At 36.3% G+C, this 15033-nt stretch overlaps 1 protein-coding gene across 1 annotated transcript in view; it reads right to left on the reverse strand.

The window, feature by feature from the left end:
* The window catches only part of SLC9A9 (solute carrier family 9 member A9), a 597181-nt gene that overhangs the window by 230415 nt on the left and 351733 nt on the right, over positions 1-15033 (reverse strand). The window contains exons 10-11 of the mRNA XM_017882282.1: positions 5930-6043; positions 4255-4366 (exon numbers count right to left, since the gene is read on the reverse strand). Of these exons, the coding sequence (XP_017737771.1) occupies positions 4255-4366; positions 5930-6043 (226 nt within the window). The remainder of the gene's footprint in view (positions 1-4254; positions 4367-5929; positions 6044-15033) is intronic.

A 15033-nucleotide genomic window follows, 5' to 3' on the forward strand; every position in this document is an offset into this window, starting at 1 on the left:
TATCAAGATTAAGAAAATGTGGCACATATACACCATGGAATACTATGCAGCCATAAAAAAGGATGAGTTTGTGTCCTTTGTAGGGACATGGATGCAGCTGGAAACCATCATTCTCAGCAAACTATCGCAAGAACAGAAAACCAAATACTGCATGTTCTCACTCATAGGTGGGAAATGAACAATGAGATCACTTGGACACAGGAAGGGGAGCATTACACACCGGGTCCTATTGTGGGGAGGGAGTTGGGGGGAGGGATACCATTAGGAGATATACCTAATGTAAATGATGAGTTAATGGGTACAGCACACCAACATGGCACATGTATATATATGTAACAAACCTGCACGTTGTGTACATGTACCCTAGAACTTAAAATATAATAATAATAATAAAAAGAAAATACACAAATGGCTAGTAAGCTCATGAAAAAAATGCTTAGCATCACTATTAATGAAGGAAATACAAATCAAAAGAACAATGAGCTATTACATCACACCCATTAGGATGACTACCATAAGCAAAAAAAAAAAAAAAAAAAAAAAAAAAAAAAAAAAAAAAAAAAAAAAAAAAAAAAAAAAAAACAACCAAAACCAGAAAATAATTTTGGCCAGAATGTACAGAAATAAGAACATTTGGGCACTGTTGGTAGAAATACAAAATGGTAAAGTTACGTTAAAACACAGTATGGCAGCTTCTCAAAACATTCAAAATAGAATTACTATATGATCCAGCAATTCTACTTCTGGGTATATATTGAAAAGAATTCACAGCCAGGTTTTGAAGAGGTGTCTGTGTACCCATGTTTACAGCAGCATTGTTCACAATAGCTACTATGTGGAAGGAACCCAAATGTCCATTGATAGATGAACAGATAAATAAAATATGATATATACATGCAATGAATATTATTCAGCCTTTTTAAAAGGGAGGAAATTTTATAATATGCCATAATATGGATGACCCTTGAGGATGTCATGCTAAGTGAAATAAACCAATCACAAAAAGACAAATACTATATGACTCCACTTATATGAGGATCCTAAAGAAATCAAAATCATAGAGACAGAAGGAATGGTGGCTGCCAGGAACTGGGAGGAGGGGGAATGAACTGTTTAATGTGTATAGAGTTTCAGTTTTACATCATGAAAAGAATCATGGAGGTAGACAGTGGTGATGGTTGCACATTTTGAATGTATTTAATAACACTGAACTGTATTCTTAAAATGGTTATGATGGGAAATTTTATGTTATGTGTATTTTACCACAATAAAAAAAAATGAAAAAAAAGAGAGCATAATGGCTATCCTATCTCGCTGTGGCTATGAGTTTCAAAGCAGTGCCAATGAAAGTGCTTAGGAAGGTATAAAGTGACTTTTGAGCATGGCATCAATGATTCCATTACATATATATGTAACATTACTATCTCTTCATTTGAAAGCTAAGAAGACAGCTTTTTAGTGCAAAATCCAATGTTATTTCTACCATGTAAAAGAGTACTATCAATTTTAGCTTTTAATAAAACTGACATTAGAAATATAAAGAAGAAACTCAATCTCTTTGATGTTCAGATTCATTTCAATGTGAAAAGTGTACAAAACAAAAATCCAATCAAATACATAAAAGAAGTGAACCTTGGCCCAAGATGGTTGTGCCCTTGGGTTCAAGCTGCTAAGTTCTAACTAACAGTGCCAATGCCAGCAGGTGATATGGATGCTCAATATGGAAGGCAATGGGTGGCATTCTCTGGACATCAGAGTCATATGTAGGTAGCTGTCCTGAAAATTTGGCATGTTGTCTTTTTAATGATGGGAACTGGCTGATTGGCATTCTCATGAATTAAACTAACAATTACAACCCCATTAATATGATAGGGTTATTGTTTTTCTCCCAGAAGGTAAGGATACTTCAGAACAGGGCCAGAGAGTAATATTTTAGGTGTTTTTTCTTTTTTTTTTTTTTTTTTTTGAGACGGAGTCTTGCTGTGTCACCAGGCTGGAGTGCAGTGGCGCGATCTCGGCTCACTGCAAGCTCTGCCTCCGGGGTTCACGCCATTCTCCCGCCTCAGCCTCGGAGTAGCTGGGACTACAGGCGCCCACCACCACGCCCGGCTAGTTTTTTTTTTTTTTTTGTATTTTTTAGTAGAGACGGGGTTTCACCATGTTAGCCAGGATGGTCTTGATCTCCTGACCTCGTGATCCACCCGCCTCGGCCTCCCAAAGTGCTGGGATTACAGGCTTGAGCCGCCGCGCCCGGCCTATTTTAGGTTTTATGAACCACATGATTATATATGGTTCACAACTCTGCCACTGTATTGCAAAAACAGCCATAGACAGTAAGTAAACAAATGGATTGGGCTGAGTTCCAACTTAATAATATTAACAAAACAGCCATGGACCAGATTTGATTCAAGAGCCATAGTTTGCTGACTCCTGGCTTTAGAATACCATAAAGATAATAAATTCTGGACCTCCTCAGCCCCTGGCTGTATACATCATATAATTGGCCTCTATGAGGTTTTAATGCAGCTACAATCCTACGGTTAAACAAACTTAGAAGGTGCCAAAGCCTGGAGAAACCACCAAGCCAGGTGGCCATTTGGGCAGACAATTCACAACCTAACATGATTATCTAAGGCCTTAGATATTTTTCTCAAAGCATTGTTTGTCAAATAAAGCAATGTTTAAAATGTAATACTGAAGCTTTGAAAATAAACTGCTGTTCTCCAGAGTAAAGTTACTGATGTTTTGATGAGAAAGAAGGAAAAGTGCTTTCCAATTCCCAGAAATGTTTTGAAAAAATGCAACTCAATGCTGGCTTCCCATTTACGAGTGCTCAAGTTTACCTTTTGCTTTCTCATAATAAAAGTCAACTCATTGCCAAAGTTTATTACTGTTCTAATTCAAAAATAACCTACCACTCTAACTTCTCACCTTCCTTATGACTCTCTCTCTCTTACCCTAACATGTCTAGAAATGTAAGGAAGTACTGTCAGAGGCCTTCAGTAGGGCAAATTTAATGTTGTATCTTCATTTGTCCATATTTGAATCGATGACTCACTCTCAGCTTGGGAGCTGCCCCTTTAACCATATGGACCAGTCTAGAATGGCACTGAAGGCGAAACAAGCCTTTCACTGCTCTCAGGAATGTGGATTTTGAGACACTTGGTTGGGTTTAGGTGGAATCTCACAGACATGGGTTCAAGAATACTTTTGTTCTTGGCCAAGTTTCATAACCTTTCTGAGATCCTGAACCTCAGTTTCTTCATCTACAAAATGTGTTAATATTTGCTTCACAGGATTAATTAAAAAATAGTGAGTGACAAATGGCAAATGCTAGTAAATGTTCATTTCTCTCACTTTCTGTGTATGCCCCTATGTACCCTAAATTGTATTTGTTCATGCTGACAGCAGGTTTTATTGTAAACTCTCATGTATCCCCCAATAACTGCCTCTGAGTACACTGTAAGTGTACAGCTACATAGGAATCATGTAAGGATCTCTGCAAAAGGTCTTTGAACAGGGAAAGACTGAGGGTAGGAAAATTAATTGACTAAAGATAAACCATAATCCCCAGAGTTTTTCAAGGTCAGAAAATTCATTTGGTTTATTTTCTTTTGGAAAGGAGCCTTGAGGTATGGTTTAAGCAATTAGAACACAAATGTCTTGAGAACAGAGACCTTGTCAGTTTCATCAATCAGTGCTCAGAACTCATCTCAGGCACCTGGTGAGTGCTCAATTAATATCTGTTTTCTCAACTAACAACTGAGCATACTTAGGTCTGATTTGCTTTTGTATTAACCATGAGGAGTTTCTGGAGCTTTGCATAAAGAAGGAGCAGGGTTTTTATGGAGAAGGAACATTGAATAAGAGTGGCACCATTTACAAACTATTTACCCCGAGCATGCAATTTATGAAATTATAATTCAAATTCCCCAGTATGAAAATGGGGATCTGAAATGATCTGAAATGATCTGAAATGGGTCAGAGGAAAGCCTAATGTCCACTTCAGGCCAATTTCCGACCAGATATGGTACCTTGAAGCCATACCAACAAGATTCCCTCTAACTTCATTTCCCACGTGGAAAGAGAAATCCTGCTGTTGCTCAGCACTTACAAAGAATCAGCATAGTGTTAGGTACAGTGGGGTAAAGAGAAGTTGTTTCCCAAAAAGGGTTTAAATTTCCTCATGGTTTTTCATGTTCTGTAAAAGTGTGAGAGAACCAGCAGCACTAACACACAACGTAGTTCACATACCTGAAAACATCATCATGTGCTGAAAGTTCCAGGGGATCTTCTGTTTTCGGCCTAGATTCAGGAGGAAGGAGAGGGGATATATGTTGCAGGCTCTGGCAACAAAAATTGCTAGCTGTAGATAAGCACAGGGAACCATTGAGGAAAATGTTGCTGCAATGATGGTTTGAATCCTTGAGCTTAAATATTATGTCCTTAAGCTTCTCTACATTATGACCCAAAAACCAGAAATAAACATGTCAATTCACATTTGTCCAGCTTGCTTTCAAAATTTATATTTCAATGTTGTTATTCCCAGAAATAATAGAGAATTCTGTCTTTCTTTGATACTGGCTTTAAAATTGTTAGCCCAATACTATTTCAATCACTGTAAATTTTCTAATCACATTTATATTGCTGATGACTGACTATCCTCAATTCTGCTGTAAAATGTGAGGCAGAGACCATTCTGATGCTGTAGCATTATCTTCCCAAATGGCACTTTAGAAAGGATAAATGTGCTTCTGTTCATGTTTACCATCTTCCTTCTTATCAGTTTATATTCCCTATATCTAGCAAGCTTTGCGTACCTTTTTCTTTTGGTGAATTAATTTTGAGAGGAATTACCTGTCTAATTACATAATACAACTGTTGCTTTATGTGGCAATTTACTAAAATCAAAGTTTTATAAGTAAAAGTCTTTGAAAATATTGGTGCTCTTCACCTTTCCCTTTTTGTTGTCTTTGACTCCTTCCCCGATGGGCTATTCTAGTTTGTCCTCAATGGGACGGAGTTATTTGGGAAGAGGTAACTTCCTTTTAAAATCCAGGTTTGGGATGAAACCTGGATTCAGCTGAATGCTCAATGAAAAGAGACTAAGAAGCAAATGCAGATGTGTAATTGGAACACAGTTTATAGACAGGAATTGCCTCTCCTGGCTGTTAGGATTATCTGTGATCCAAGGTGGCCTCGGCCCATCTTCCAAGTGGGAAGAAGGACAACAGTTGCTAGCTGTCTTTGGGGACATTCCTAATGGCTCAACATCCTTTTGGATAGATATCCATTCCCACTGGAAATACCTCCTGTCCCAGGCCTAGAGCTAGGAAAAACTCCTGCATTAAAAGTGAGGTCTAGATTTTATCTGTCTTCATAGGAAAGGAAGGGTGCTATCTTATTCAAATGAACCTACATTTGAACAATGCTTATGATGTTGAAAGCACATGCATCATGCTCATTTCATTTGATCATCTGTTCTATTTTTGAAGTCCTCATTGGAAAAGAGATTTCATCATCTTGCAATGAAAACATTTCCAAAGCTGAATAATCCTGGATGCTTCCTGATATACTCTAATGCAGATTAAGTCTGTTTCTCTATAAAGAATACACTGACATAATTTTTATGTAAGTGATTCGTAATTATAGTTAAACATATTTTGACTTGAAAATATCTTTTCCTTTAATTTACCCCTTTATTTCCATAGTTCTTTCCAAAGATCTTATCCTGACCATAATTATTTAATGGAGGTCCTAATTTCTTAGGATGCTTTTCTCCCCTAACTAGAAATCATATATCTGCCTTGTGTCTGAACCTTGCAGTGGAATTTAGGAAACTGCTTTAACGATTTAACAGAATAATCAGTAAAAGTAAGTCATTTGTTATTTTCTCTAATCACCCCATGTTCTGTATTTCAAAGGATACAAAGGCTCCAAGTATAAAAAAAGCATTAAAGATATGATTCTGGAATGTGAACAGTGCCAGGCCCATGTAACAGAAGATGACGTTCTCTGCCAAAAAGTTCATAAATTCAAACAACTGAAACAAAACATAAACAAAAAACCATTAATTATAACTCAGGTTTGAGTGCACTTACTTTCTTATAACTGTATTTGACAACTGGCTGGGTCTCCTTTATCTGGAAGTCCACCCCTTTGGCCTTGTGCTTAGCCTCTGAAGGAGGATGGAGGCCCTGGCTCATGACCCAGCGACAGATGCCACAGCCACATCAGCATCCCATTCTTTCCAACTGTAAGGCTGCCAGAGATACCCCCGGATAATATTAACCAGCGATCCTTCCATGGAACAATTCCTACTAAGATGACAAAATAGTCCCTGTTAAAGAAACTGAAGCTAAGTGATTTGCTGAAGGTGTACTGTAGTAAATGACACAAAGATTGTTTACTCTCTGTGAATGTTACCCAGTAGATCCACTTGACTTCCCAGGCACTGAACAACTTTTTGTTTTTAAGCTTAAACTAAATTACCCTTCTCAGGCAGGCAGGAGGGACAAAGTTGGAAAACTTAGAAACCTGAAATAAGGATGAATGTCAATTATATTTTAACATTAGAGTGATCAGTATATTTCAAACCCTAGACAATGAGACTCATTAAATTGACTGATGTAGGTATATCCATTAAATGTCTACAATTTCTAGCTGCTAAAAAGAAAATGATTAATCCCAGGGGTCGGTTTTTGCAGCAAGAACAAAATAGATACATCAAATTCAGTCAGAAGAATAGAGTAATAACATGCTATGATGAGGGATGTTCCCAAGAGTTATTCTTAGACCATTAACTAAACAATGTAAGTTGAACATGAAAAACATTCTCCAACTTTCAGATTAAAAGTAAAATGGAAATGTGTCCAGGGGCTACAACAAAGACAGATTTGGAAAAGACTTTATTTTATGTTCCAGACTTCTCATTTGGAAGTTTCTGAGACTTCATTCCTGGACCTACATAAATCACCATGTTAGGTAAATATCTCTGGAGGCATTTCTCTTGACTTTTAAGGACTCATTAGTTTTCGTGTAATGTATTTACAGCCCCACAAATAATGCCCAATACTGTTCACTGACAGTTGAGAGAAAGAAAAGTAGAATCTTGTCAGAAACATTATTTAAAACCAGTAATAGAAAAAAGGATTAAAAAAAAAAAAAAAACCGGCCCTTTGGTACAAGTTTTTTCTGCAGGGGCAGCCATCATCAATTATCCTGAGTGCTTGCTTTACATTCCAGGCTGGCTCATGGAAACAAACTCTGTCACCAAAATAACCACAGAAAATTTGAAAACATCAGGAAAATGTAGGAGATAGAGAATATTTCTCTGCCTCATTATATCTTTACTTTTCAAAAGTGAGATTTGGCTATTGTCTTAATTTCCTCAGGCTGGTGAAATGAAATACCATAAATTGAATGGCTTAAACAACAGAAATTTATTTCTCACAATTCTGGAGGATGGGAAATCCAAAATCAAGGTGCCAGCTGATTTGGTGCTGATAAGAGTCCTCTTCCTGGTTTGTAAAAGGCCATCTGCTTGCTATGTCCTCACACCGAGGAGAGAGAGATCATCACTTTTGTGTTTCTTCTTATAAGGGCACTAATTCAATTTCTAAGGGTTCTATTATCATCATCTAACTCCCCCACAAGGGCCTCACCTCCAAATATCATCACAATGGGGATTAGAGCTTCAACATATGAATTTTTAGAGAACAAAAACATTCTGTCCTTAGTAGTTATTTAGTTTCTTAATATCAATAAACAAATACCAAGGTTAAATTTGTAGCGCCTCTCTTTCTTTTGTCCCCATCCCAACTGTATTTTACCCTAGAGTGAACACTTTGCCACCTGGACTCTATTCAGTCTGTCTTTAATGGCCTTACCCCAATTTCCGCCTGGGGAGCCCACTTCATTCCCTACTCTCAGCCCATGTGTTCATGCCTCCCTAGCTCAAATATGGAGCATATAATTTAGGACTAAACCACTCAAATTGGTGCATTTCTTTAGGCAGCATGTTTGACTCAGAAATGAGTGTGACATGTTTGGGTCCCAGAAAATTCCATTTTAATTCAACAAATTTAATGCAGGGAATGCTGAGACAAAGGCCCCCACCTTTTCACAGGGTGAGATATCAGAAAGATGCTTGCCAGGAAGCTGCTGGCAGCCATCTTGGAATTACAGAGGAAATGACTGCTTGAAAGAGAAGCCAGTTCCTGATAACAGTGTTTAATCTTCTGTATTCAATCTCTCCCAAAACAAAATTTACCCTCGGGTTTTGCATTGAAGAGATCATAAAATCACTTTTGATTTGAAGTGCGGTTCTATCATCACTCTTTTACAATCCTGTTTTAGTTAAATGAACAAAACAAAACACTTTTCACTCCAGACAGATTATAAACAAAAGGGCATGGGGTCAAATTTTGTCTCTTTTCAGATAATAAGAAAGTCTGTTACCTTTGTCCCCCCTCACCTCCACCATCCAATTTAAATCTATGCATCATCTTAAAGAAAGAAGTAAATAGGAAAAGTCATTTTGTTTTGATTTTTTTCTATTTGTTATTGAGATGTGATGGGAATCTTTGCTCAACATTTTACATGGAGGCCTATAATTTTAAATATTTGTTTTAGTGATTTGCTTCCTTTGAATAACCTAGGATTTTAACTTGATTTACTCACTCAACTTATTGATATCTAAAACTTCCCAGCATTACAAGTAACTGTGTACATACACATAGTACAAAAGTTTTGTTTTGCATTTAGGTCCATTTTTGAACCTGCTCTTTGTTCCTGTTGTAATCTATTCTGCTGTCAATACTGCACTCTTTTAAATTAATGTGGATCCATAATACATGATAATATTTCATAGTCTAAACTGTTCTCACACCCCACATTATTCAGAATTTTCCTGGTTATTTTTGCGTGTTTAAAGAAATGTTGCAGCCTGGCCAACATGCTGAAACACCATCTCTACTAAAAATAACAAAAATTAGTCAGGGATGGTGCTGTGTGCCTGTGGTTCCAGCTACTCTGGAGGCTGAGTCAGGAGAACAACTTGAACCCAGGAGGTGGGTGCTGCAGTGAGCCGAGATCACACCACTGCACTCCAGCCTGGGCAACAGAGTGAGACTCTGTCTCAAAAAAATAAATAAGAAAGAATGAAAGAAAGAGAGAAGGAAAGAAAAAAAGAAATGTGTTTCTTGATGTTTAATCACCCAGGAAAATGCATACATCATATGTTTATAATTTAAGATTAAAAAATATTACCAGCATCCCAGAATCACTCTTCTCTCTCACATTATCTCTTTCCACGATTTAACTACTATTAGCACCTCTACCACCACAAATTAGCTTTTCTTGTTTTTCAATTTTATATGAATGGAATTGGACAATACATACCCTTGCATTTGTCATCTTTGACTCAGCAATATGTTTGTGAGATTCTTCATGTTGTATTTAGTTCATTTAATATTAATGTATCACAATGTACTTATTCATACTACTACTAATAGACACTTGGGTATTTTCTAGTTTGGGGCTATGATAAATTTTGCTGCTAAAAATACATGTTTGCCTTTCTGCAGAATTGTTGGGACATAGTGCCATGCAGTTTCCCAAAGTGGTGGTATCAATTTGCACTCCAATCAGCAATTCTAGTAGCTTTACATCTTGCCAACACATTTTACTGATGTTTTCTGAAATGACACTTTTGCCTCTTGATATTGTCACTTGAACTTAGGAAATCAACTTTTCAATTTCCGCAAAACTTACCTATTGGCATTTTAGTTGGAATTGTATTAATTTATAGATAAATTCAGATAAAATGTACTTCTTTTTAATATTGAAGCTTTGGATCCATGAACATCATATATCTTTATAATTATTTTGGCTTTCTTAAATTTTCGTATAAGGATTTTCACATCTTTTAGATTTATTCCTAGATATTTGATGTTTCTTGTTATTATTGTAAATAGTACCTTTTTCAAAGTTCCTTTTCTAATGTTCATTGCTAGATTCACATATACAATTGATTTTTAAAATTGACCTAGTATTCAGGGCCTTATTAAATTTAGTTAATAATTCTCATAGTTTATTGGTAGTTTCTTTTTGATTTCCACAGTCATGTTGCTTTCAAATAAGGATAGGTTTTTTTCCTTTCCAGTCATCATACATTTTGCATCTTTTTGTTTGTTTCATTACACTTGTTAGGACTTCCAGCACAGTGCAAAATACAAGTGAGATATGGGCATCTTTGTCTTTTTCCCAGTCTCAAAATGAACATTTTCAATATTTCGTATCAAATTTATAGAAATTCTAAACAGGCTAAAGAAGTTCCCTTTTGTTCTTAGTCTATCAGAAATAGACGCTAAAAAGGTGTTGGTTTTCATAAAATGTTTTTCCTTTACCTATTAAGATGATCATATAGTATTTGTTTTTTCACTTTTAAAATGTTGTTAATTACATTAATTGATTTTCAAATGCTAAAGCACTCTTGCATTCCTGCAATAAATCTTACTTGGTCATTATATATTAACCTTTTTTATATACCACTGGATTTAATTTGCTAAGAGTGTGCTTAGGATTTTTGTGTCGTATATTTTATACAGTTTTATCAGGTTGTATTGTTAAAGTTACTTAGGTATCACAAAACAGGTTCCTGTTCTCTTCCTTAAATGTTTAGAAAAATTCTGGGCTTGGAGTTTTCTTTGTAGGAAGATTTTTAATTACAGATACAAATATTTTAATAAATATGGGTTTAGTCAAATATTCTATTTACTTTTGGATCAGTTTCAGAAAGTTACATTTTTCAAAGAATTTGTTATTCCATCTACATTTTCGTATTTATTGGCATACAATTGTTTTTAATATCCTCAATATTTGTTTCTGTAGTTATATCTTTCCCCATGTTATTAGGAAATTGTGTTACTTTTTTTTATTCTGGATGAATCTTGTAAGGTAAATTATTAATTTTTTGAGTGTTTGCAAGAAGCAACTTCGGCTTTGTCGATTTTTCTGTATGGTACCCTCTCTTCCCATTTTATTAATTTCTCTCTTTATTATTTCCTGCCTTCAACATAGCTTAGTTTAACCTGTTTTTATTTAGTACCTTGGTCCTTCAAGTCCTGGATGTCATGGCTGCTCATATCAGACACCTGCTTTTCTGTGTATGACACAGCTTTTCTAGTTGCTTTCTGAAAGAGAGCTGTCCTGACATCTGCAGTCTTTCCTAGCTAGCTCTTCTTGTATGTATATTTTTCCAGGTGAAAACCAATTTTTGTCAGTCCTTCCTACCTCCCAACCATTTTATGGTATTTTATTTTATGGTATTTGTAATGTTATGGTATATATAAGATACCATAAATACCATAAATTTATAAAATATCAAAAATACCATAAATACCACAATTTATGGTATTTATAAAATATAAATGCAATAAAATTTGCATTTTATTGTACCACAATAAAAATGTATATCAATTTAGAACAAAATAGGAGTTTTATAATATAGTTGGGAAAAAAGATAGATTGTTTGGAAAGATTTACAGTAAAAGTTGACTACTTTGGGTAAAAATAACCAGAAACCAAAGATGGATTCTAGCTCACTCCTTATACTCAAATGAGAGAAAATAATCAATTTAAAGGAGAAAACAAAACCTACTTATGAAATATTCAATAAGTCATCAGTAATTTTGTACATACGTTTTCAATCAAGAAATTTTATAAGAATTGTTTGTAGTATAAAAACCTGGAAACCAATATCCATAATATAAGAAATAGTTAAATAAATTATAGTATAATACATTCATATAACAGCCTGTGTTTTAGGGAGTTGTATATGAACTAGTATAGAAAGATATCTGAGATCTATTGTTAAATAATAAGGATAAATCTAGTTGAGTATTAACATGTACATATCCATGTAACTTTCACTCACTTTATGGACATCTGCATAATTTTAGTTATAATGAGGATAATTTTAATTATGCAGATGCCCATAGAGTGAAAGTTATATAAAATTTCTTAGATAAAATTCCTGACATGAGTTGTCCTCTGACGAAGGGTATACGTTAATTTTTCTTTTTAAGCATACTAAAAATCTGCCTTTCAGAAAGAATGAACCAATTTGCATCTCTACAAATGGTGGAGAGGGTGCCCTTTTCCCCATACTCTTGCCAAAGTATTTTTTATCAGTTTTTAAAAACCTTTGACAATATGATAGAATAACTTATTTTAAATTGTAGATGGTTGTTGGCATTTTAAAAAAGGCTTCTTTCATAGCAATGCGACAGTCCTGATTAGCACTCCTTTGTCTATTTATATCATATAACAACATTTCTTTGAATGAACGGGCTTCATAATAATTTCCTTCTTGGGGCATTTAATGAGAATTTGTGGGCAAATTCAATTTTGTTTCATATGCCAAAATCTCCTGAAGACATGTTTCAAAGGGAGAATCTATACAGCAAGGCCAGCTGACAGAACCAATTTGACCATTAGGACTTTATTGCCTGAGTCTGGCCCGAAGGAGTAGGCGATCACTGAGGGAATAAACTTATTGGTCAATTTTGGATAAAATTTTGAAAAATAAAAAAATTCTTCCACCCCAAAGCCAATAATAATCATCACAATAACAACACATTTCAAACTAGTCAATTCAGTGTTCAATATAAATAACTTCAAATCTACTTCCTCCCCACTCAGGGTCAGTAAAAAATAACTTGACTCAACTTTTTATTTATCCAGTACAGTAAACATTTATCTTGTTTCCATTACTTCACAGTTTGTGAGCATTTGGAGAGGACCCAAGTTAAAACTAATCTTGCTTAGCAGGGCTTTTTTCCAAGGGGCAGGGGGGAAGCAAGTTAATAGTGCAAACAAGACTGGGGAAATGTTTAAACTGCCTAAGAGGACAATCTGTGTTTAAAAACTCTGAAAGTTCATGGTAACCATTCATATGTTAATTAATTGACACAATCTAGTTAGCAAACCATGTTCTCTGAAGACTTATTGGATACTATGCTTTTTAGTCTGAGTTACTGTATTTACTAGAAAGTAAAAGAAAAAGTCGTACCTCTTTTATAAAATACGTTTATCAATAATTCTCATTGACCTTTTTCTTCTATCCACACAAAAAATGTAATTTTACCATATCATTATGATTCACAGAGAAATATTACAGCAATTCAATATACCTAGCTAATACTAATTAAATTCACATGAATTCCTCAATGTAGCTTTTATGAGGCTCGACACAACCTACTGACTTTCATCTACTTGTCCATGAAATGCACTGAAATTCATTGTAACTGAGATGTTAAAGAATCTCAAAACTGCAATGAAAATTAAATGAAACAGTTATTTTCTTTAGAATTGTATCTCAGAATTAATCTTGGCTTGTATTTTCATTTTACTTATAAAATTTGTCTTTATTCCTAACTGGGACCTTTCTATACAGAATAGCTCAGATTTCATTTTTATATACTATTAAGTACGTCTATAGTTATTTTGAACAAAGCTGGTATATAGGTGAATAATTTTTATTCCTGCGTTGGGGAATTTGCAAATAAACTTTACAATAAATGCTATTGAAATGATAAACTTTTGCTCCTAGGATTTCATTTAATTAATATTTTGGCTGAGTATGGGGACTCTATTGATGGTGCAGGTCAAAGTGGGGCTTTCTAGGCTCCTCCCATTCCTCACCCATTCACAGCGGCATGGAAACTATGTCTAGAAGGGGAGATTCTCAGTGTGGTTGGGGATACTAAGTGGGGCAGGGACTGCACAGCAGCTGAGGGCCTCTCTTTAACTCTCATGTTCTCACTGGGGCTGGTGGTCTAGGAGGCCATGTGGACTATAAGGCCTACCACCCTGTTGCTGTAAGCAAATTCATGGTCATATCAGGAAATGAGCTTGACGAAGTGGTCATTGAGAGCAATGCCAGTCCCGGCATCAAAAGTGGAGGAATGAATGCCACTATTAAAGTCAGAGGAGACAACCTGGTGCTCAGGATGCTCAGGATGCCCTTGAGGGGGCCCTCCAAAGCCTGCTTCACCACCTTTCTGATGTCATCATATTTGGCAGGTCTCTCCAGATGGCAGGTCAGGTCTGTGGCTGATGTTGGCAGTGGGAACATGGGAGGGATATGCCAACGAGCTTCCTGGTTCAGCTCAGGGATGACCTTGCCCATGCCTTGGCAGTGCCAGGATATGCAGGGATGATGTTCTGGAGAGTCCTGCAGTCATCACACCATGGTCTCCCAGAGGGGCCACCTACGGTCTTCCAGGTGGCATTGATGGCATGGACATGGTCATGAGTCCTTCTGTGATGCTAAAATTGTCATGGATGGCCTTGACTGGAAGGCTAAGCAGTTGGTGGCACAGAAAGCATTGCTGATGACTGTGAAGTTGTTTTTGCACTTCTCATGATTTACGTCCATCATGAACATGGGGCATCAGAGGAGGGGCAGAGATGATAACTTTTTTGACTCCCTTGTCTAAGTGAGCCCCAGCCTTCTCCATGGTAGTTAATATACTGGTGAACTCCACAACATAATCAGTGCTAGCATCGCCCCCATTTGATTGGGGTAGGATCTCGCTCCTGGAAGATAGTTATGGGATTTCCAATGACGACAAGCTTTCTGTTCTCAGCCTTGATGGTACTGTGGAACTTGCCATAGGTGGAATCATACTGAAACATGTAGCCCATGTAGTTGAGGTCAATGAGGGGGGTTGTTGATGGCGGCAATATCCACTTTGCTAGAATTAAAAGCAGCACTGGTGACTAGGTGCCCAATACAGCCAAATCCATTTACTCCGGCCTTCACCTCCACTGTGGTGTCTCAGGGATGTGGCTGGGGCTGCATGAGAAGATGTGGCTGTCTATTGAATGGAAGGAGAAGAGAGCTACTCCTCGGATTTTAATTCTCACTCAGTTCCAAGTACTCAGGAAATGTGTTTGAGGTGAAACCAATAATTCCCATGGGCTGTAGAGGTGGCATAGGAGATGAATTATAATAAAGACCTTTAC

This window comes from Rhinopithecus bieti, unplaced genomic scaffold (genome assembly GCF_001698545.2).
Source record: "Rhinopithecus bieti isolate Rb0 unplaced genomic scaffold, ASM169854v2 scaffold_12642, whole genome shotgun sequence".
NCBI lineage: Eukaryota > Metazoa > Chordata > Mammalia > Primates > Cercopithecidae > Rhinopithecus > Rhinopithecus bieti.